This window comes from Chelonia mydas, chromosome 9, assembly GCF_015237465.2.
Source record: "Chelonia mydas isolate rCheMyd1 chromosome 9, rCheMyd1.pri.v2, whole genome shotgun sequence".
Taxonomy (NCBI): domain Eukaryota; kingdom Metazoa; phylum Chordata; order Testudines; family Cheloniidae; genus Chelonia; species Chelonia mydas.
The window spans coordinates 2,817,476-2,839,569 of record NC_057855.1 but is presented as its reverse complement, the minus strand read 5'-3'; the positions used below and the strand labels follow the sequence as shown (position 1 = coordinate 2,839,569).

At 52.0% G+C, this 22,094-nt stretch overlaps 1 protein-coding gene across 3 annotated transcripts in view; it reads right to left on the bottom strand.

The window, feature by feature from the left end:
* Positions 1–22,094, bottom strand: part of FGF12 (fibroblast growth factor 12) — a 276,273-nt gene that overhangs the window by 106,066 nt on the left and 148,113 nt on the right. The window contains exon 1 of one of the 3 annotated variants that reach the window (XM_037909405.2): positions 13,025–14,516. The exons of the other annotated variants lie outside the window; for them this stretch is intronic. Coding sequence (XP_037765333.1) covers positions 13,025–13,223 — 199 coding nt within the window. The 5' untranslated portion in view covers positions 13,224–14,516. Of the gene's footprint in view, positions 1–13,024; positions 14,517–22,094 lie in introns of those variants that run through there. 3 annotated transcript variants of the gene reach the window in all.

Sequence of the window (22,094 nt, the reverse complement as noted above, 5' to 3'; positions counted from 1 at the left end):
AGACAATGGGTGTGAACGTCAGAAGATCAAGGATTGTTTTCATCACAGCATTTCTGAAACAGGGTGTCCTAACTCAGTGGCACTCAACCTTTCCAGGCTACTGAACCCCTTTCAGGAGTCTGATTCGTCTGTGCCCCCAGATTTCACCTCATATAAAAACGGCTTGCTTACAAAATCAGACATAAAAATACACAAGTGTCACAGCACACTGCGACTGACAAATGACTTGCTTTCTCTTGTTTATCATATAATTATACAATAAATCAGTTGGAATATAAATATTGTACTTACATCTCAGTGTATAGTGTACAGAGCCGTAGAAACAAGGCACTGTCTGTATGAAATGTTAGTTTGTACTAACTTTGCTAGTGCTTTTTATGTAGCCTGTTGTAAAATGAGACAAATATCTAGATGAGCTGGAAGAGCTCTGCGTACCCTCAAGGGAAGACGTACCCCTTGTTGAAAACCACTGGCCTCACTGACTAAGGCCCTGATTGTGCAGTATAAGGAACAGCCTGCGCTGATTCAGCTGCAGGATTGGGTCTCTTAAACTTTAAGGCCAGAAGGGATCATGATCGTCTAGTCTGACCTTCTGCATACTGCAGGCCACAGAACTTCACCCACCCACTCCTGTGATAGACCCCTAACCTCTGGCTGAGACACTGAAGCTCTCAAGGCATGGTATAAAGACTTCAAGTTACAGAGAATCCACCATTTACACTAGTTTAAACCTGCAAGTGACCTGTGCCCCATGCTGCAGAGGAGGGCGAAAACCCCCCAGGGTCTCTGTCAATCTGACTCGGGGGAATATTCCCTCCTGACCCCAAATCTGGCGATCACTTAGACCCTGAGCACGTGGGCAAGACCCAGCAGCCAGACACCTGGGAAAGAAGTCTCAGTAGTAACTCAGAGCCCGCCCCGGCTCAGCTAGTGTTCCATAACTCACACACACCTGCCCACGACTCTCCCTGCTCCGACAGCTCTGCAAGGGCCAGGAGAGCTGTGTGCACCGGTGGGCAGGGCATGTTCCACGATCAATCCTTTGACGACAGGGAGTTCTGTGGCTGTTGGCTAATTTCAGCCTGTTTTTACAATTTTCTGGGCAAAAAAATAAATGGAGTGCCGGTTTGCAGCTTGGTTTTGCTCTCACGAATTCCATATTCTTGACCTTTTGCAAACCGTTGCACTTTGGGAGGCGACGAGAATGTATTTTGATGGCAGCCCCGATACCGTGGAAGGGAACTGCTCAGCAAAGAAGCTATTTGTGCTTCGGGCAGGGGGAGGGCATTGCAAAGTATGTTAGTCTAGATAAACAGAAATAAAGTGAGCAGGTTCTATTAACCTCAGGACCTGGCTTTTCCCCCTTTCATTTCAAACTGAGGTACTTAAATATTTTACATCTGACTCTGTTGGAAGGCAACAGCTTTGTCTAGTTACTATGACCACCGTTTGCACCCTCTAGGTTTCAGCTTTCTGCTGGGAAACGGGTGGTGGGGGGTGTTAGCATGAGTTGATATCGCATCTTTCTGTATGTTTCCCCAGCCACTCACAGGCAGTCACCTCTCGGGTAAAACACAGCAGCTGTTTAACAGAGCACCGCAGTGCTACCCAGCCACTCAGGACAGGAAGTGGAGAAAGTGACATATCCCATGGAAACTACCGGTGGATCTCGTTTGGGTAGGCAGCAGTGTTAGAATGATCTTCCTTTTGCCCGGGCTTCCATGCTTCCAAGCACTGGGTCTTTACTGACCACAAGCGGTCGGGACTGTGACTTTAAAACTCATCTCGACCTTCACCTCACAGTGCTCTTTAGCTGTGTGGGTGGAGAGTCGATTCAGTACAGACTCAGCAGAATGAGCTCCTCTAAATCACCAGCTGCATTTCCTGCAGCACCCACATGATATTCCATCCAAGCACAAATCCTGACCCAACCCAGGAGATCTCCAGCTGCAGCAAACCCACATGGTGCAGACAAGAGGTAGTCAGATTCCACTCCACCCCCAGGAGCCGGGACTAGATCCCTTGCCATTATTATTTGGCCTCTACCATCTGTGCTAAAGAGAACTCCTTTAACAGAAACAGCAGTGTGGCTACTTAGTGCTTGTGTGGCCTTTTCACTCCAGGATCTCAAAGGTGGCTAAGAATCCACATCATAGAATCATAGGACTGGAAGGGACCTCGAGTGGCCAGCTGGTCCAGTCCCCTGCACTCGGGCAGGACTAAGTATAATCTAGACCATCCCTGACAGGTGTCTGTCTAACCTGCTCTTAAAAATCTCCAATGATGGAGATTCCACAACCTCCCTAGGCGATTTGTTCCAGTGCTTAGCCACTCTGACGAGTGGTTTCCTAATGTTCAACCTAAAACTGCCCTCGTTGCAATTTAAGCCCATTGCTCCTTGTCCAATCCTCAGAGGTTAAGAAGAACAATTTTTCTCCTTCCTCCTTGTAACAACCTTTTATGTACTTGAAAACTGTTACCATGTCCCCTCTCAGTCTTCTCTTTTCCAGACTAAACAAACCCTATTTTTTGAATCTTCCCTCATAGGTCATGCTTTCTAGACCTTTAATCATTTGTGTTGCTCTTCTCTGGACTTTCTCCAATTTGTCAACATCCTTCCTGAAATGTGGCACCCAGAACTGGACACAATGCTCCAGTTGAGGCCTAATCAGTGCGGAGTAGCGCAAAAGAATTACTTCTCGTGTCTTGCTTACAACACTCCGGCTAATACATCCCAGAATGATGTTTGCTTTTTTTGTAACAGTGTTACAGTGTTGACTCATATTTAGCTTGTGATCCACTATGACCCCCAGATCCCTTTCCACAGTTCTCCTTCCTAGGCCGTCATTTCCCATTCTGTACGTGTGCAACTGATTGTTCCTTCCTAAATGGAGTACTTTGCATTTGTCCTTATTGAATTTCATCCTATTTACTTCAGACCATTTCTCCAGTTTGTCCAGATCATTTTGAATTTTAATCCTATCCTCCAAAGTACTTGCAACCCCTCCCAGCTTGCTATTGTCCGCAAATTTTAAAAGTGTACTCTCTATGCCATTATCTAAATCACTGATGAAGATACTGTACAGAACTGGACCCAGAACCGATCCCTGCAGGACCCCACTCGTTATGCCCTTCCAGCATGGTTGTGAGCCACTGATAACTACTCTCTGGGAACAGTTTTCCAACCAGTTATGCACCCACCTTATAGTAGCTCCATCTAGGTTGGATTTCCCTAGTTTGTTTAGGAGAAGGTCATGCAAGGCAGTATCAGAAGCTTTATTGAAGTCAAGACCTACCACATCTACCGCTTCCCCCCATCCACGAGGCTTGTTACCCTGTCAAAGAAAGCACTCAGGTTGGTTTGATACGATTTGTTCTTGACAAATCCATGATGACTGTTTCTTAACACTTTATTATCTTCTAGATATTTGCAAATTGATTGCTTAATTATTTGCACCATTACCTTTCAGATACAGAAGTTAAGCTGACTGGTCATCCATCCACCCAATTTACAGAGGGGGGAATTCAGAGCAGCAGTGACTTGACCAAAGCAGACTTAACACAGCAAGCTCATGGAAGAGGCAGGAATAGCCCTCAGTCTTGGAGTCGCCCATCTCCATGCCCCATTCCCTGGATCATGCTGCTTCCCTAGTAAGCTCTGTATTCCCCTTGCAAACCAGCCACACTCCCTAGGGGAACCAGGGCAAGGCTGGTGCAATGTGTGTGGAATGGCAGATTCCAGAGGGCGCAGCCAGCCAGCAAGCTTTCTGAAAGAAACGTGCCAGCACGTGGGGGTGGCGGGCCAGGAAAGGCAGCCCCGCAAGCCGCGGGGAGATCAGCGGCAGATTGGGAAGCCGTGACACGTAGTGGCTGCAGCCAGGAGGTGTTTCTGACAGAGCTCCGTGTCCCAAGCACTGCTCTTTGGTGACGCCCTGTGCACTAACCCCAGGGGGCAGAGCCCCGGGCGGATCGAGAGGCAGGCACTGCACAGGGCGGGGTTGCAGGGCCTGGGAAGAGCAGTCAGATCATTTCCTGTGGCTGCCAAGAATGACCCAAAGCACAGAAGGGGTTACTGCTCCTCCCCTTGGCTTTTTTGGGGGGTGCAGTGTTTTAAAAACATTTCTAGCTGAAGGTGGCACTGGTGAAAGGTGCACGATCGCCTGCCCTGGCGGCAGCTATTCCCGCATCCCCTTGCAATGTCCGCCAATGCACCTCCACCTCAGCGGGAGACAGGCCAGCCTGCCGCACTCGGCCCGTCCTCGCTACGCGACAGTATTTTAACGCCTTTATCAAGGGATCTCAGTGCTGCAGCCTGCTAAGCGGCCACGGAGTGAGGCAGAGAGTTGTAGGGAGCGGCCTGAGAACACGGGCTCACTTCACAGGTCGCGCCACACCCATCAAACAGGACTGGCATTCGGCCACCATGCCCATGGGCTGGGTGTGAGCGGCTGCCCGTGGTGGCGAAAGGCTCCCCAGCCACTGACGGAAGTCCCTAGGCCACCCTGTGCGCTTAGCTCTGCCCCTTTAGCCTGCAGATCCCAGCTCTCAGCCACCGTTAGCCAGCACAGGGTTTGACCGACCACGGCTGCCGGTCTGACGGACTCCTTAAGCAGCAGGTCAAGTCTCATGCAGGCTGTAAAGAACGCAGGAGACCAGCGCTCCGCGCTGCAGGCAGACACACAGCATGGGGGCAGGAAAAGCCCAGTCAGCCCGGACAAGAAAATGACTTTGGAACCCTCCTTTTAAAGCTGTCAATAGGCAGGTGGCTGCTGACTTCCAAGTCTGCAAATCTCTCACGCTACTGGGAGCCAGTAGCCCCAGGAATCAGTAGCCCCACAGACCTGTTTGCTCTGCTCCAAAAATTAGTAGCCAGCTGGGACCAGGATCAAGTGAAAATTTTCGACTGAGATTTCAGCAGGGCCAGATGGGGATTTTCGGAATCATACAGCCTCCCGATTTTAAACCACGTCCCACTGATGCGTTGAGTGGCCTCCTGCACTCAGCACCAGCTGCATGACTTGACTTGCTTTCAGGGCCAAATCATTCCTCTCTCCCTCCTCTCTCCCACCGCAGCTTTCACAGGACTGTGGGGTTTCTCTGTGCATTTGGCAGACTGCTGAGAACACAGGCAGGAGAGGGCAGGCACCCCTCCTGCACTGGTCTCTGGGGTCAGGGATGGAGACAGAGCCACAGGACCTGTGACCAGCACCTCATCCACAACATTGCAGCCTTTGAGTGGAGAGGATTCGAGCCCCATGCAAAGTCCTGTGCCTGGGCTTGGTGCAGGGAAAGGGGGATCTGAACTTTAAAAAGAAGAGTCAGGACTGATCTAAAGCAGAATTGAGTGAGTTCTGTTCAAAGGATCAGTCCTGCAGTGGCCGGAGCAGGGACAGGGTGAGCTAAAAGGGCCTTCCATCATCCCTCCTTCCCCACAAACGTTTTCCACCATGGCACAAATCCTCCCAGTATTGCTGCAAACCTGTGTCCATTTTTGGCTTCACAACTTCTCTCCTGCTCCCCCGACTGACGCAGGGAACAGCCGCCCACTTGGCTCCCACCAAGCATCAAATCCCTCCTGCAAACCCATTGCTTCCAGGAAGCCTTTCTACCTAGTTTTCCTCCTCTTCCAACACATTCATTGGGGATCCCACCCCACGGTTTGTAAAGTGCCATAAATCAGTGGGGCTATATACATTCTTAGTAATCACTCTAGGTTCTAATATATCACCCAAGTATTTAAGAACAAAAACAACAATAACTCTCTCTCTCTCTCTCTCTCTCTCTTGTTTTCCAGCCAGTAGGAGAAAAGACACAGGATTAATTTTCAAAAGTGCAGCAAAGCAGCCCACCTCCCAAGCACCCCTTCATAGCCAGGGGTGGCTCTGCAGCACCCTGCCTCAGCTTCCCTTCCTCCTGGGCTCCTCAATAAACTTCACACATAGGCTACTCTCTGTGCAAAGACCCCCTCCCTTAGGTACTGGGTTTATTAATATCACAGTTGCAAACAGAACTCAAAACTCCCAAGATAAAGTCTACTCAAGTCCCTGCTTTTAGCAGGCCACTCCCAGCCCTATGGCTGGCTGAAGTCTTGTTCCTCTAATGTCTCAAACTCTTGAAAGGAGCCTCTGACAGCTCCCTCCTGCCACAACTTCCTCTTTGGCTCCTTACAGACACCAGCTGCCCTCTATCCGGCGAAAGGCTGCTAATGCGGCACAAGGGCTCTGGTCCAGTTGTTCCCTCTGAAAGGGCCCAGTCCACTTTATGACATGGGGATTCTCTGGGGGAGTGGGAAGAGGAAGGTAAGTCCGAGAACTGGGGTTTGTATTTGGTTCTGAACACGGTGAGTTCCAGGATCACGCCTGCCTCTCGCAGCGGTGAGGCTCTCACAGTCCAGACCCCGCTCCGGTGACTGTTCTGTCTGCTGCACCCGACACTGCTCTGTCTGCTGCTACACTTCCCTATGAACACAGCTGCTCTGGGAAGCCACGGGGGAAGAAGACATCTCTCTGGCCGCGAGAACCAATCCCATGGACAGCTTTAGGTATCAATGGGATTCACGCAGGAGCTGGGGCAGTGGACAGCTGGGGTGATGTGTTCACAGTAAGCTGCATTGGCTGCTGGAGTTGTTTCAGGGTCTGCGTGCTGACAGAAGGAGAAACCATAACCAAGTCTGCCACTCATGCATGTGGATCCCCAAGGCCTGGTCTGGCTGGGAAGATGGGACTCAAGCCTCTGGCCAACTGGCACAGATGGGAGCAGGCACTTTCCCCCCAGCGTGGCTATCTGGGCTTCCATTGCACACACAGTTCCAAAGAATGCCAAGGCTATGGGCTGACTCACCCACCTGAAGGCAGATGCCCTCAGCAGTGGGGGAGATCAGTCTCTCCAAGCTCTTCCCTCTTCTTACCAGCACCGCTTCTGTCCCACCCGGGCTCAGGTTTAATCAGTTGCTCTTCACGTGGGGGCTGATCTCAGCTGTGCAGTGAGAGAGCCGGGAGGCGGCGCGGTGTGTGCTTGGCGTGAAGGGGATGCAGAGCCCGGTGCTATCTGCACGGCCAGCACTGCAGCCCAGGTCGTCTCACCGGCTCCCCCAAAAGCGTCAGATTGTGAATAATATGGAGAAGAGGCAGGATCTGGGGGAAAGGGGGTTGGTCTGAGTGAAAGGACCTGAGCATTTTAAGGCACTTCCACTCACCCCGACAGCTTCTCAGCAGCAGGACAAGGGTGGTTGATGATGGATGGTGTCCAATACTGCAGCGAGGCCAGGCAGGATGAGCATGGAGGGATTTCCCTTGGCTGTATGCAAACGCGTATATGGGAAGTGTGCAGTATTCTACCCTTATACACCCAGATAACACAGCCATCACCTACATCCTCTGGTGATTGGGGCTCTATGAATTCCATAGGGTAGAGAGATAATTATAGATATTCCTAGCACTCCATCACTTTTCTTCCCTATAAAAATTGACAGAAAGTAGAACATATTTGACTAAACCGCCCGTAAAATTGCTGGGAGAGCTAATGACAGTGTTTTAAGGAAAGCAGAAATCTTTTAAGAGGCTGAATTGTGTCGCACTAAGAATGATTTTCCAAATTGTCTATGAACTGAAAGAAAAGGAGGAGGGATTTTGTATGGATCTGCTATGCCCATGGGACTAACATGATATATTTTGTTTTGATTTATAGGATGCACTAAGTACTGTGGTTCCAAATCCTGAAGTTCTTCTGCAATTTTTGTCCAGGGAAAAGTTCCATTGGCTTCAATGAGCATTTCCTCCCAATGAGAAATCAAGGCCTTCAGGATTTGGGCACATGGTCTGCAACAGCTTCTGTATAAAATAAAAACTTCAGCTGCTTCAAGAAAATCTGTGGCTGAGCTAATCCCTTCTGCGCTGATATTTTTGCTTGTATAGGTGTATAGATGTACATACACATGAATCTTATAAATCCCAGAGCCCCCTTCTTAATTCAAAACAAACATTTTAAAGGGAATTTTAAATTCCCTCTGAAGCAGCTGGCACTGGCCACTGTCGGCAGACAGGACACTGGGCTAGATGGACCTTTGGTCTGACCCAGTCTGGCCATTCTGATGTTCTGTTTTTAAGGCTATGTATTTTCCTTTCTAGTACTGCAGTTTGTCCCTACAAATGAACCATTTCCTTCACGTTACAAAAAACCTTGAGAGCTTCAACGGCCAAACGTTCCCTGCCTGAATGACAACAAGGTGCACGTTAAGGAGCAAAAGCAGCATTTGTTTTGTCTTTGCAAGGCGAAGGTGACTGGCAAGAGCACCGTCAGCTGAGCCTTTGGAGCTGGAAGCTCGTGAACGGTGAGGCCGAAGAGAGTAGGGAGGACGCTGAAAATAGTCTGATATGGCCACGAAGTCAATGGCAGTTTCAGGGTATAGTGGGTGCTCTGGGTAACATTCCCACTGACTTCCAATGATGTGCTGCCTGACACCTCTTCCTCTTCCCACCAGTATGCAAGGCCCCAGAAACACCCGATACAGCTCATTTGTTCTGCTGCACTAGACAGCCCGCAGGAGGAGACGTGACAAATGCTTATATACTGCAGAGCCAAGTGCCATCGCAGTTCCCTAGGAAGGCCCCTGGGTGAGGTCATGGCCACTGGGCTGCATGTGCCCTCTGGCCCGGGACTCTCTCTCAGGGTAGGACTTGAAGTAGAAAAAAGATAAGGAGGGGGAGTGGTGCTCTCTTTTTGCAGGTGTCCAAACACAGAGAAGGGGCTTTGCATGCTGGAAGGAACTGCAAGAGGATGGGATGGGTAGGACCCCTTAGGGAAACGTTGTAGGTCATCTGTACAATTGCTGCTGATGGGCTGTATTAACTCCAGACACCAGGAATAAGCTTGCGTCTCCACATTTGCAGCTCAGAGTGGAATACATAGCAGAGCCCTCTCTGTTCTCACACCACATTAGGCCTATGTGTGCGCACACACAAGAGAGATCACAAAAGCATAAAGGCTGCACAGAGAGTTGTCACTGCCCACTGAAAAGCCAGATGAAACAAGTGTTGGTTTTACAAGTTAAGCCCTATTTTCCTATGGTCAACAGAGTGGAATTTTTTCTGCACTCCCTCTTTATTCTTCTTGTTACCCTCTGGTATCTTTGACGACAGCCACTATATGGGCCTGATTCTCCACTGCATGGGCCTGATTCTCCACTGCCTGGTCCCTTGGGTTGCCGTTTACACCTGGTGCGAAGTGAGTGAATTCTGATTGGAATTCTCCCCTCACCCAAGTGCTAGCATTTCAAGCCCACTTGGCCCAGGGTGCAGATCATGGCACAAAGTGCACAGCACTGCAGACTTGTGTTTACACGCACATACCTTTACTACCTCGTCTATTTATAGCGACGGCTTGTGCTAGCTGTTACACACGTTCATGTCTTTGAGGCTAAAGATGCACCAATTCTTTGAAAATATTGTTCAAAACAAAAACAAAACAAAAGAAATATAGTCGCCATTGGGGTTACTTTTTCTGTTCGAGCATCCTGTGAACGTGACCCGTTCCAAACCCCTCTTGATTTCAGTGTCACAGCATACAGATAGCTGTGTGGCCCAGAGAAGAGAGCACTGGAATGAGATTCACAAAATTAGGACTCTCTTTGCTCTTGGACAAGTCATCCAATGGCTCCATGCCTCAGTTTCCCCATCTACAAAATGGGGAGAATCACCTCCACCTTGTAAAGTATATTGAGCACTATAGTTGAAAAACACGGTGTAAATGCTATGCATTTGGCCCTTATTCAGTACAGCCATAAAACAAAGGCCTGGCTAAGAAAGTAGTTGTAATTTCCCTAGCAACGTACCATTTCCACAAAGGATTTTTAACCCCATGTCTCCTGACGCTGCTTTCAGTAACTTATATGCTGCTGAGCCAGCAAATCAACAAGAAAATGTAATCACGGGGGTTCAGAGGTCACCACACAATTTACGCGCTTTCCTTTTAAACCAGCTTTCTTTTTTTTTTTTTTGCATATCTTCGTCCGTGCACAAAAGAAACTCTGCAATGTATATCTCCTTCCAGCATTAATAAACTCCTAAACGAGGCGCTCTCATTAGCAGCGAACTCAGTGGACACTGCCTTCTAAACAGCTCTGGTACGTAGACCCGCGAGTCCAGGAAAATGACGTGCAATATGAAGAACCATCTATTTACAAAATCTGGAATAGTGTGAATGAAAATAGACTGTGAAAGGGTGTTTAAAATCTCCTGCATACTGCCTGAAGTGCCAGTGAAAGGCGAATGATTGACAGCCTTCTACACTGTCTTGCTCCATTTTTATACAGGCTCCCTTCCTTTCCCCACTTAAATCAAAGATAAAAGCTTCCCTTGTCTTCAGTGGGACTGGTCCGGCAAGCTACTTAGCACCTTCAGCCAGCATTGAAGTCAATGGAATTTGGGGGCACTCAGCCCTCTAAGGAGCTGTTTGGAACCCTGCAGGATCAAGCCCCATGGATGCAGGATTAGGAGCAGAGTAGGCTGCCTGAGTCTGCTGACCTGACCGTGTAAACTTGGCGACACTGTATGAGAACGTGCCTTCACCTTAATCAGAAGGGGCTGTCTCTAGAGGCGACACAGCCGTTCCGTTGCCATGCAATTCAGTCCCTGGCCTCTCTGATGAAGGCTGTCTCAATTGTGGGGGAGGGGGAGTTGGGTTGTGGCTGCAGGAGCTGCTGCGAACAGATTCCCAATTTATATTCCACACCTACCAAGAGTAATTCCCTAAGGGAAAAGTCTGAGCTTTTGGGGACTATCTTGGTGCTGTGACCTAGCACCCTGGGGTGCTGGGCCATGGCTCGCACTCCTACAGCTAATGAATGAGAATAAGAACAAGTTGGGCCCGTGTCACCAGTGATGAGGTGATGCACAAGACCATTGCTAGTCTGCTCCTTGTATCACTACTTTATGCTACCTTAGAGACTAACCAATTTATTTGAGCATACATTTATTTATATATTTTGCGAATACAGACTAACACGGCTGCTACTCTGAAACCTACTTTATGCTAGCAAACCTTGGGACCGTGCTCTGTTTCAGCTCTTTTCCCTCCTTAAGCAACTTTTTCCAAAGGCAGTGGCAGAACCCAGGTTCCCTCTGGGTGTTGCAAGTGCAGAACCAGTTCACCAGCTAAACATCGTCTCAGCCCCATGGCACGTGAGTTGCTGTCATCATGATTCAACGGATTCATTTTTTTATTTTGTGGACAATCCGAATGCCTGGCCTTCCTCCTCGGGAGGCTTTCCCCCCATTCCTTTCCAGTCCTGACTAGAGTATGGGCAGAATTCCTCAATGCACAGCTCATGCAGGCGACCGCTACACTCAAGGTCTTAGCTAGTTCTGATATTTTACTCTAGAGTTCTGTCTGTCTGACTTCAATGGGGCAAAAACCTAACAAGGAATCTCTCGGTGACCAACGAATCTGTGAGGCTTAACTAGATCAGCAGAAGATGTCCCCAAGAGCGACGCTAACCAGGACTCAGTGTTTTCTAACCTGTGGCTGATGGGTGTGTGGGCGGGCTGAGGAAAGCACCCGACTATTCTTTACTGCCCTTGACAACTTCTTAAGCCAAGCCGTGATCTGTACCTTAGCAAGGGAGCACAGTGGATTGTAACAATCTACGTAATGTACATGGGAAAAGGAAAGAGACAATAACTGTTTTCTACAGATAAACCCGTTAGGGCCCAATCCTGCAAGGTACAGAGTTCCCACAACTATCAATGGGAGCTGAGGGCCCTGTAGAAACTGAACTGCACTTGTGGGTCTTCACTTTGGAAATGCAGCAACTTGTACTGAAAACTCAGAGGTTTTCAAGAGGATCGCACCTGTTTCCAGTCCACATGGCACAGACGCTGGGCACAAGGAAACTGCAGGCCCACAGGAGAGACCCTCTCTAACCCACTGTGATCTGAATATTATGCATTTGTTAGTGCAGCTGCCGTCTGGAAGGTCTCTAAACCAATGTTCCCTCTAATTTTTAACAGGCCATGTGTGCAAAAAATTTATTCTGTGCAAATTGTGCTTCTGTGCAAATATCTGTGCGTGCGGGGTTTCGCCATGTGCGCGGGTTTAGGATCTGTGTGTGCGCGCGCATGCGCACAGCTTAGAGGGAACAGTGCTCGAAACTAATCACACGCTGGTGAGATTCACAAAGCAGCTCCACTTGAGAAGCAGCACTTCCTGCATCTGCTTATCAAATGGCCACAATTTTAATTGCCCTGGATTTATAGACTTCCTTGTCACCAGGGAGGACACAGGAACACACTGTTAAAAAGCCAATAGCTATCTACAGTCAAGGGGGAAACATAACACTAGGTTAAGCTACAAGAGACTGAATTGCTGGGTATCGCTAAAGGCTCGATTTCACCATCTTTTCCAGACAGCTACATAGTGGTTATTGACCCCAGGCCAATGCAGATCTATGATACAAGCCCCTGCAAGGACCCTGGGAATAGTTAAGTGCTAACCAACAGCTGAACCAGAGTCAGAGGGAAGAAATCAAAACTGTGGGTCTGGAGTGCAAGTGTCTCTCCTTTCAATCTGGCTGCTCCAGGGCGTGAATTTCCCCAGCACACAGGACACGGATGGGGAGGTTCATTTTTAATGCTAAAGCCTTTCCCTAACTAGGGCACTGGCTTGGAGGAAGAAGTGGTCTCCTGGCAGCTGCTGCTGCTGGCAATTAACCAATCCCAACTCTGGACCAGGCAGGGTCTGAAATGTGGGACGCTGGCCTTTAACACCTGGCCGGGGAGGATCCAGAACCCCCTAGGGTGGCCCAGGCCGGGGAGCAGGTGCTGCTCCCAGAGGCCCAACTCACCGCCAGGGAAAGGGACCAGGCGGGATTTGGCCCAGGGTCTGAAGTTCGCTGCAAAGCCAGGCAGGGTTCCCTGGGGCCGAGGGAGACGGGCAGGGCTGGGGACTGGGGCGGAGGAAGAGAGGCTGCCCCGGAGGAGCTGAGAGCGCTGCCCGGGCCAGCCCCCGCCGCTGGGCCGGGCTCACTGACCTGGTCTCCGGCGAACCGGCCGTTTCCTGCCGCTGCAGAAGCGCACTTTGCTGAAGACGCCCAGCACGTGTCTCTCGCACAGGGAGCGCCCGTCCTTGCTGGGGCTGGAGCGGCGCTTGGACGTGGTCACCCGCTCGCTGTTGGACTCCCGGGCCTGCCGCTTCTGCCGGATCAGCGAGCTGGCGATAGCCGCGGCCATGGCCTCTCATCGGCCCGGCCAGCGCTGGGGCGTCCAGGGGGGGCTGGAGGCCGGGGTGAGGGGCCCCGGGGGGGGGCAGAATCCAGGGGCGGGGCTGGGGGGGGCTTCTCCGCGCTGCACCCCAGAACGCCTCAGCCGGTCAGGGGCAGGAGGCCTGGGCTAGCCCGCGCCCACCCCTGCGCCCCCCTTGGCCGGCGCAGCCACCCCCCATCCGTCTGCCTGCCGGGGAGCCCCGCGGGGGGCTGGGCAGCGAGCCCCTGGACGGCGAGGTCCGCGGGGCCGGGACAGCCGAGCCGGGGCGGAGGTGGGGGCCCAGCAGCAGCCCCGGTCGCAGGCAGGTCTCTGGAAGAGCAAGTCCCGCGGGCTGAGCCAGGCTGGGGCAGCGGGTCCCTCGGGAGCCCCCCCGCTGCCTGGGAAGCCGGAGCGTGGCAGGGTGGGGATCCCTCCCGTGCGCCTCGCCGGGCTGCAGCTCCTGGGGGGCCGGCCGGGCGCGTCAGTCCATCCCCGGCGAGCTTTGCACAACGGGCCGGGCAGCGGGGGCGGGTTTCTCTCGGGGGGAAGCGGCCCGAGCTGGCCTGGCTCCGCGGCCAGCACAGATCCCCGCTGCAGGCTCCTCTCAGGGCAGGGCACGGAGCCCCACACACCGTCCCGGTCCCGGCTGCTGTGCGCTCCGCTCCCCCGGCCCGCGGGGACCCGCCTGGGGCCCCTGTCACGGGCAGAGCTCGGGCATGTCTCGGAGGGTCCTGCCCCGCGCCGCTGGGGGCAATGCACGGAGGGAAGGGGGAGAAAATCCCCTTCTCCCGCTGCGCTCCGGGCTCCTCTGCTCCGGCGGCGGGTCCCGGGCCAGGCGAGCCACGTTGCCGAGCCCGCCGGGGCGCTGTCTGCTCACTTTGTCGCTCTAAGGATCCGCCGGGCGAAGGGGCTGCAGCGGGCTCCGACCGCAGCCGGCCCCGGGGCTTCTCCTCCCCCTGCTCCGCCTCACGGCCGGCCAGTGCCCGTCCCCTGCCGCCGCTAACTCCCCCAGACTCGGCGTGTGGCTGCCGGGCTCGGGGCGCTCCGCATGCCCGTCCTAGGCGCCGGTGGCCAGGGCTTCCCCGCCGCCCGCCGGCATCCTCCTGCCATGCATGAGCTGAGTTGCCCGTGCTCAGACAGCGGCGGCTGGGGCTGGCGGCGCTGCCCGCTCCGGGAGGATTCAGGGGCGAGCCCGCCCCGCCCCGCGGCGAGCCCCCGCCCGGCTGGGGGGTTTGCAGCCCGGGGGCCGGGCGCTGCCTTTGCTGAAGCGCCGGGAGAATCGCAGCCTCCTTCCTCGCCTCTCCCGCTCTACGCAATCCTACGTGATCGAGGTTTGGATGAGAAAAGCGCCGGGCAGAGCCAGGGAACGGCAGCTCAGCGGCGGCTCCGGCCCCCCGGGCGGACGGGGGCTGGACAGAGCCTAGGGGGCGAGGGGCGGTGGGGTGGGGAGGGGGTTACTCTGCTTCTCCCCGGGGCCGGGGAAGCGGCTAGACTCGTCCCCCGCCCCCAGCTGTTTTCTCCAGAGCCCTGCGGGGAGGGAGGATTCGGGCGCAGACTAACACCAGTGCCCCGGCCGCTCCTGTCCTGTTGCCCGAGCGCCGTGTTCCTCGGCCTGGGGGGCTTCCTCGGCCTGGGGGGCGCTGAGGCCCGGAGCCGCTGCCCCAAGGGGCTGGAGCCAGTGTTTAATCTGGGCCACGCCTGGGCCCTGGCAGCTCAGAGCCCGGGCACCTCTTCTGGGTGATTTCACGTGACATCACACAATGTTGCAGCACACAACACAGACCCAGCGTCAGAAAAGCTCTTTGCGAGCAGGTACCTATTGGCTGAACTGCCCACCGCTATCCGAAGCTGCATCTTCAGAGAGACCAATCTGATACCTTCCCAAGACAGATTTCTTCTGCCCGCCCACAGAGCCCAGCCTAGAGCTTGCAAACCTCTCGGAACGGAACGCAGTGTGGTTTAATCCCTGACTTTTGAAATGACAGAATTACTTGGCCTGCTTTGACATCCAGTTTGTGCATGTGTAGTTAACTGCCTGCCTGGAGCAGCTCTGTGCTCAGAACGATCCTCATCAGAGACAATCCTACAGCTAACACTTTGCAGTGCTTCTAGAAAGAAAGGCACCCCAACCAAGAAGCATTTCTCCAAGCTCTAATTGCCCATGCAGTCTGTTAAATAAAAGGAGAACTTGTAAAACTGTGTGTCATATCTGCTGCCTTCCACCTTGGAGCTCTTAGAGCCTGTGCCTGGACAAGTGCACAGCACCATCCACTCCCGGGGCAGGCAGTGGAAACTGTGGGTACTCTCCGCCTCTCAGGTCACACCCCAAGGCTGCAAGGTCCTGGGAGCAAGGACTGCCCCCTTACATATCTGCAAAGCACCATGCAGCTCTATAGATAATAATAATGACTTGCACATATTGGGGAAAGTAGCCAGAAGCCACCCCAATACTGCAGCGCCATTCTGGTTAACAAGACGGGTAGGATGGGGCAGCTACTCTGAGTCTGTGGGAAATTATTGGGGCCAACCCCCATATGGGGGGAGAACTCTCATCTCAGCCTCAAACTGGGCAAAGACCTGTGGCTGGCTGAAACCGCCTTCCTCTGGAGTACGAGCTTCTCCTTTCTGAGGGGAGCGTGGCATGACTTTGTCCACCCCATCCTGCTCCAGATTATGCCAGTGGAAGTCTTCCCATTGTCTTCAATGAGAAGCAAACCTGGTCCAGTTTGAGCAGAGTAACTGGTCGCCTGACCCAATCAGACCACTTTCCCTTAAACACACACACTTATTTTTCCCCAGTCTGGAAGGCTTCCCATGTACATGTGATAAGCGCTTTAAACAATTAGACACAGAAGCACACTGATTCAAACTGAGGCAGAGAAAGGGTGTCTTTAGACCACGCCAAAGGGTTATCTCAGTGCCCTCTGGAATGAGACAGCCCCTTTTGAATACGTATTTGGAAACCAACACACTACCAGGCCTCAGTTCTGGTTCCCCACCACTCTAGGAGCATCAGGCCAACAGGACTTACTAGTGAGGGACTCCCCCTGAAGTCAGGTTGATGCCCTTAGCGCTCACCCAGGGGTAAGTGTTTGCAGGACTGGGCTCAATATTAGCATTTTAAAGTTTTTGTTCACTACATGAATAAGCTCTCGCTTCCTCCGTGCCAAGGTTAACAATTAAGTCCTGCCTGGATTACAGGGCTTTGTGGTTTGGGGCAGAAAGGAGATCCAGAACTGCATTCCCTCACTTCCTAAACAGGGCGATCTAAGTAGGTCATCAGTGAGGTTACTAGCATCTTTCCTTAGTGAAGTGCAATAATATTGCCTGTGGGATTGCTAACCGAGTACCCAGCTTGTTCTTCATACAGGCTTCCAGAATCATGAACTATAGTCTTCAGATTCAGTCATTCGACATATCCCTAGCTAAACGTCACTGCACAGCCACTGAAAAGGAATGCACCACAACTAAGATATTCAAAATTTAGTACCACTTTAAAAACAAATAATCACACGTCAACAGTTGTGGAAAAAAGACAACTTCCTGCTCTGTCCTATAACTACTAACAGTCTAACTCACCTTTAATAGCAGAGCAGCAACAAATCTCTTCCAATAAGGGTATACTGCTGAGTTTCAAGTCTACATTTAAGGACACCTTTAGAATTGTATCTAATTTCCACTCTATGTAAATTACATCTACAGCTCTGCTTATTAAGCAGAATCGAGCCCATATCCATGTTTTATTAATATTTTTCTTTGTCAGGTAGCTTCCCGTTGCTTGTCTAGAATCATTAAAATTCACGTAGCTTTGGCAATCCCCATTCTCTTTGCGTGGGTGGATTCTTTTAAAAGCATGCCCTGGTATCCTTCAAGAAAAGGACCTATAGTAAATCTCACTTGTTTTCTGTTCAGGCTAATTTTGTTTACAATGCAAGGTTTTATATCAAGGTTTGGATGGCTAATGAGAATTCTCAGGGCCACTTAGGAATTTATTTTTGCTTTCAGAGATGTAACTGGCCCTACAACAGCACCAGAGTAGGAAATCTGGCTTGTTTTCTGGGGTTTTCTCTCACAGCTGACTTGGCCTTATTAATAAATGGGGAAGAGACTGCATTATCTGATTGCCAATTGCCATATTAAAACAATTTCTTTAATGGACCCCTCCCCCCTCTTCTGGCTTCAAAGATTCAATTAAAACAACGTTTGCAACTCATTGTTAGAGTATTCATTAGCCTGCACAGTCTTTAAAAACAACTCTAGCCGAGAAAAGATTCAATGCAGGAGTGAATTTGCCAGCAACTTCAAGCAAACAGCATGGAAACAGTTGTGTCGAATGCAGTAGGGAACCAGGAGGGGGAAAGCAGAGCAACAAACCAAACAGAGAAAGCACGAAAGGGGAATGGAATTCACGGGAACAATAGCTTCTTTAAAAAAATGGATTTCTACCCTGACAATAGACGCTTTTATTTCTCTCCTGTGACTTTTCATCTCTATCAAGGAAGGGCGGGAGAAAGCTTTACCTCCCCGAAAGGCAATCACAGGGGCCTGGAAATGAAACTGTCAAGATGCATTTTCCTTTGAGGAAATTCAAATGTGTGTGAACATACCCCAGTGCCATGTTATTTATTTTTCCACGTGTTATGGAGGTGCCCATTAAAAGTGGCCAGGAACAAAAGTTCTTCAAAACAGGATTTTTTCACAATCTTACTTTACCCGAGGGGCAATATTTGTAGGGTTCAACCCCTACCAGCCCGACAATACAGATCTCAGAGCAACCTTCATCGGCCTCGTGTAAGCAGACAGTGGCCCTCTACTCTAGGGCTCCCAGTGGGGCTGATGTGGTGTGAGCAATGGTGGGACCTGAACTCAGTCTGTCCCTCGGCCCCTGTGTACTGGCATCCCAGGTTCCACTGAGTTCCGCACACAAAGTGATGGCAAGCGATGGAGAGGCAGGAAGGCCCTGGGTTCTCACCCCAGACTCCCTTGGTGGCCTTGAGCAAACTGTAGCCTCTCTGTACCTTCATTTCCTCACCCCATGTGATGCTGCCAGGGTGAACAGAGCTGATCTGCACACCAACTGTTGCAGCTGCAGAGGCCTTAGACAATCCCACTGCGTTTTAAATACCAGGGCCCAATATGCAGCTGCCACAATGAGGGTGGCTTGAGTAAGGCTGAGGTAGAGTGGCCAGTGGCCTGATTCTTCACCTGCCTGACTACGTGAGTTGCCCCAGGGGTTGCCATGGGACTACAATACTAAAGACCATGAGGGTAGCAGGATTGGGACCCTCTGGCTCTGCCCATCCAGCCAGAAAGAAGAGAGAGGCCAGTGACAGCTTGGCATGACAAATCAAAACCTCAGGATTGTTTGCAAACCAGGCTCCAAGGCTCCATAAATCCAGAGCCCGAAAGGTTAACAGCAGCCCTGCCTGTCAATCACGCTGCTATTGCCTTTGGGAGGGGAGCAGGAGAAGGGGGCCGCTGTCCTTATGCTGAATTAGGTGCCCCTGGGGGGGAAGGTCTCAGAGCCTGGGGTGCAGCCCGAGGCACAATGTCTACACGGCATCTTTAGCCCTGCAGCCGGAGCCCCCCAGCCCGAGTCAGCTGAGCAGGGCTCCCAGACTGGGTGCTGTGGATTTCAGCCTAGACGGACCCAGAGGCGCACGCCCAGGAAGAGCCCTGCGGGGCACTGCTGTTGCCAAGCCAGGGCAGGGAGAAAGTAGCGCTGCAACCGCGTGGGGGAGGGTAACCCCCCCGGGCATTCGGGGACTGCAGAGTTTGGTCGAGGTTAGGGGTTTTTTTACCACTGCAGCTCTGCGTGGTACGGTTGAGATGCAGCCCCGTGCAAGGGGCCTGTGAGAGGTGTGCGAGGCAGGGCTCTCCTCAGAGCACCCCTTACTCCTCTGGCTGGGGGCTCTCTCCCCCTGCAACACGGGGGGGGGGGGGGGCTGGCAGAGGCCCTTGCTCCTCTGATCGGGGACGCGGTGTGCAGCAGCCCCACCGACAGGGAAGCAGCCACACGCCAGCTCGCCCTGCCTGGCGCTGGAGCATCTCACAGCCCTGAGACCCCAGAGCACACACCTGCACTCACCTCCCTTCCACTGCAGGGGCAGGAAGGGAACAAGGCGCCGCCCTGAGATCCAGGAGGAGCAAGGGAGGTTTGAGGGCCTGGGACGTTGTGGCTTGGCTGTTGTTTTAAAGAGAGTTTGTGTCAGGCCTATCTCTCCAGGCTACACCAGGCTACACCGGCTCTGCTCTCTAGGACTCAGAATTGGGCCGAGAGCCTGTAATGCCCTTTGTGACAGGTCAGGGCTGTCTGGCCTTAAAATCCCACCTGCCTGCAGGGTGAGTGGAGCTAAATAACACCAAATTCCTGCGGGGGGGGGGACCCCCCTGCCTTCCTGCAACCCCTGGAGTTTTAAAGCCCCCAGGCCTGCCCAGCCTGCTCCCCCGGAGGGCTGAGGGGGTGCGGACAGGCCGGCCGGGTGTCTGAGGAGGAGACGCGCTGCCTCCTGCACCCCCAGCTCACAGGCAAGCGGCTCCTCTAGCGTCCCGCGGCGTCAGGGGAAGCCTTTCCCCGCCGAGTCTGCAGCAGGCTGACTTTGCTGAAAGTCAAACGGAGCCTTCCTGATTAGATCTCGGCGGAGGGGGCAGCCAGACAGCCAGATCGTGTGATGGAGGATGATCGGCAAGAGGAGGAGGGGAAAAACCCATCACAGTCTTCCAGCAGGGCTCAGAGGGCTCCCGTTTCACAGGAAGGATTCGGCTACTGGCAAGCAGCTGGTGAGCGCAGAGGGGCTGGATCTCCTGCCACACCCACCACCGCAGCAGGGGGAGGAAGAAAAATGCGGCTATCAAAGCCAAAAAATAAATCCCTGGAGGTCCTGAGTCTTGTGCATCGGTCTCTGCTCACTGCTCACCCTGCCGGGGCTCGGAGCAGCCCAGGAACGCTCCTCGACCCCGGACCTTGCCCTTGCCTCCGCCCTCACACTGAGCCCAGGCACACCTGGCTGAGGCCAGTGACATCCTGAACCATGCAGGGGCGGGGAGGACAGTGCTTCAAGGAGAGAGCCTGTGGCTCCCTCTCTTCTCACAAGAGCCCCTTTTAATTCGGGGAGCTGCTGGGGAGGGGTAACAGGTCTGACTAAGGATTGTGCCACGCCGCAATCAAGCTCTGCAGAACAGGAGCCGTGGGGATGTTAATACCACCCGCAGGAGCGCTCTGAAGTTCAGTGCATCCAGATTGCATCTCATTTAAACAACTCAGTTGCTTCTCTCCATGCGGCAGAGACCCGCTAACCCTAAACTGTACAGCATGAAAGATGGAGTCTTCTAACGCAGCTAAGGTCTCCTAACATAGGGTGATTTCCTCAGCATCTGCTGGCCTAAGGACTAAGCCTGCAAGTCCAGATGAATAGTACCAGGGTTGCCACATCCCCAAGGCCACCTCTCCCAGCCACACCAATTTAAATGGCTACGTCTTCACTTCCCCAGCAATAAATCAACTCTACTCTCCCCTGATAAAACCAGTTCTGCCACCCCTTTTACACCAGGCACTAATTACACACACACACAAAAACACTGCTATGCAGATAACGCAGTCCCATATCTTCACCAATGACCTGGAAGCAAATATAAAATCACTGCTGATCAAATTTGCCAAAGATACAAAGATAGGGGGAATAGTAAATAAAGGTGTGGACAGGACAGTTATGCAGTGAGATCTGCTTCACTTGGGAAGCATGCAAATAAGATTTATTTTCATACGGCCAAATGCAAGGTCAGACATCGAGTAGCAAAGAAAGTAGGCCACACTTCAAGAGTGGAGAGGGTGTTTGGGAAAGCAGTGACCCTGTAAAGGAGGTAGAGATAATGGTCAATAACCAATTGAACAGAAGCTCCCAGTTCAATGCTGCGGCTAAGAGGGCAAATGCAGCCGTTTGATGTATGAGACAGAGAACATTGAGAGGTAAGGAGGTGGTATTACTTCTGCGTACATAATCAGCGAGACCATTGCTGAGACACCGGGTCCAGTTCTCCTGTCCAGCCTTCAAAAAGGATGTTCAAAAATTGGGAAGGATTCCAAACAGAGCTACAAGAGTGATTTGAGCTATGGCAAAACCTGCTTTACTGGAAGAGACTTGGGAAGTTCAGTCTTTTTAGCTTATCCAAGAGAAGTATAAGAGATGACTGGATAAGGGTCTAGAAGATTTTTGATAGCAGAGCGCTCTTTAGTCCAGTGGACAAAGGCAGAACAAGATCCACTGGCTGGAAGTTGAGGAGTACTTGTGGCACCTTAGAGACGAACGAATTTATTTGAGCATAAGCTTTCCTTTTCTTTTTGCAAATACAGATTAACATGGCTGCTACTCTGAAACCTGGCTGGAAGCTGAAGCTAGAGAACTGTGGGGTAATTAACCACTGCAACAACTTAACAAAGACTGTGATAGATTCTCCATTATATGAGGCCTGTAAATTAAGAGTGGATTTCTTTCTAACAGATCAGCTCAAGCTCAACCCAAAGTTCTGGGCTGGATGCCGAAATCATGGGTGAGTTTCCCTGGCTGGTGTTATGTAGGTCAGATGATCAGAATGGTCCCTTGCTCTTCTGGCCCAAACATCTCTGAATCTACGATTAACAAATTTGAGGTGCCCCCTAACCCTTAATTTTAGACACTCATCCCCTCTCCTCCAATTAGTAAAGCTGCATCTCTCCCCCATTAATGAATTTTTGGCTCTTTTCTACTCTTCTGATTAACGTACCCTGGATCCTGCCTCTCCAGTACATTAATACTAACCTCCAACTACCTCTGTGAGGGACTCCTCTCTGGCTTCATGCCTCAGGCCTTTCAGGAATCCCAG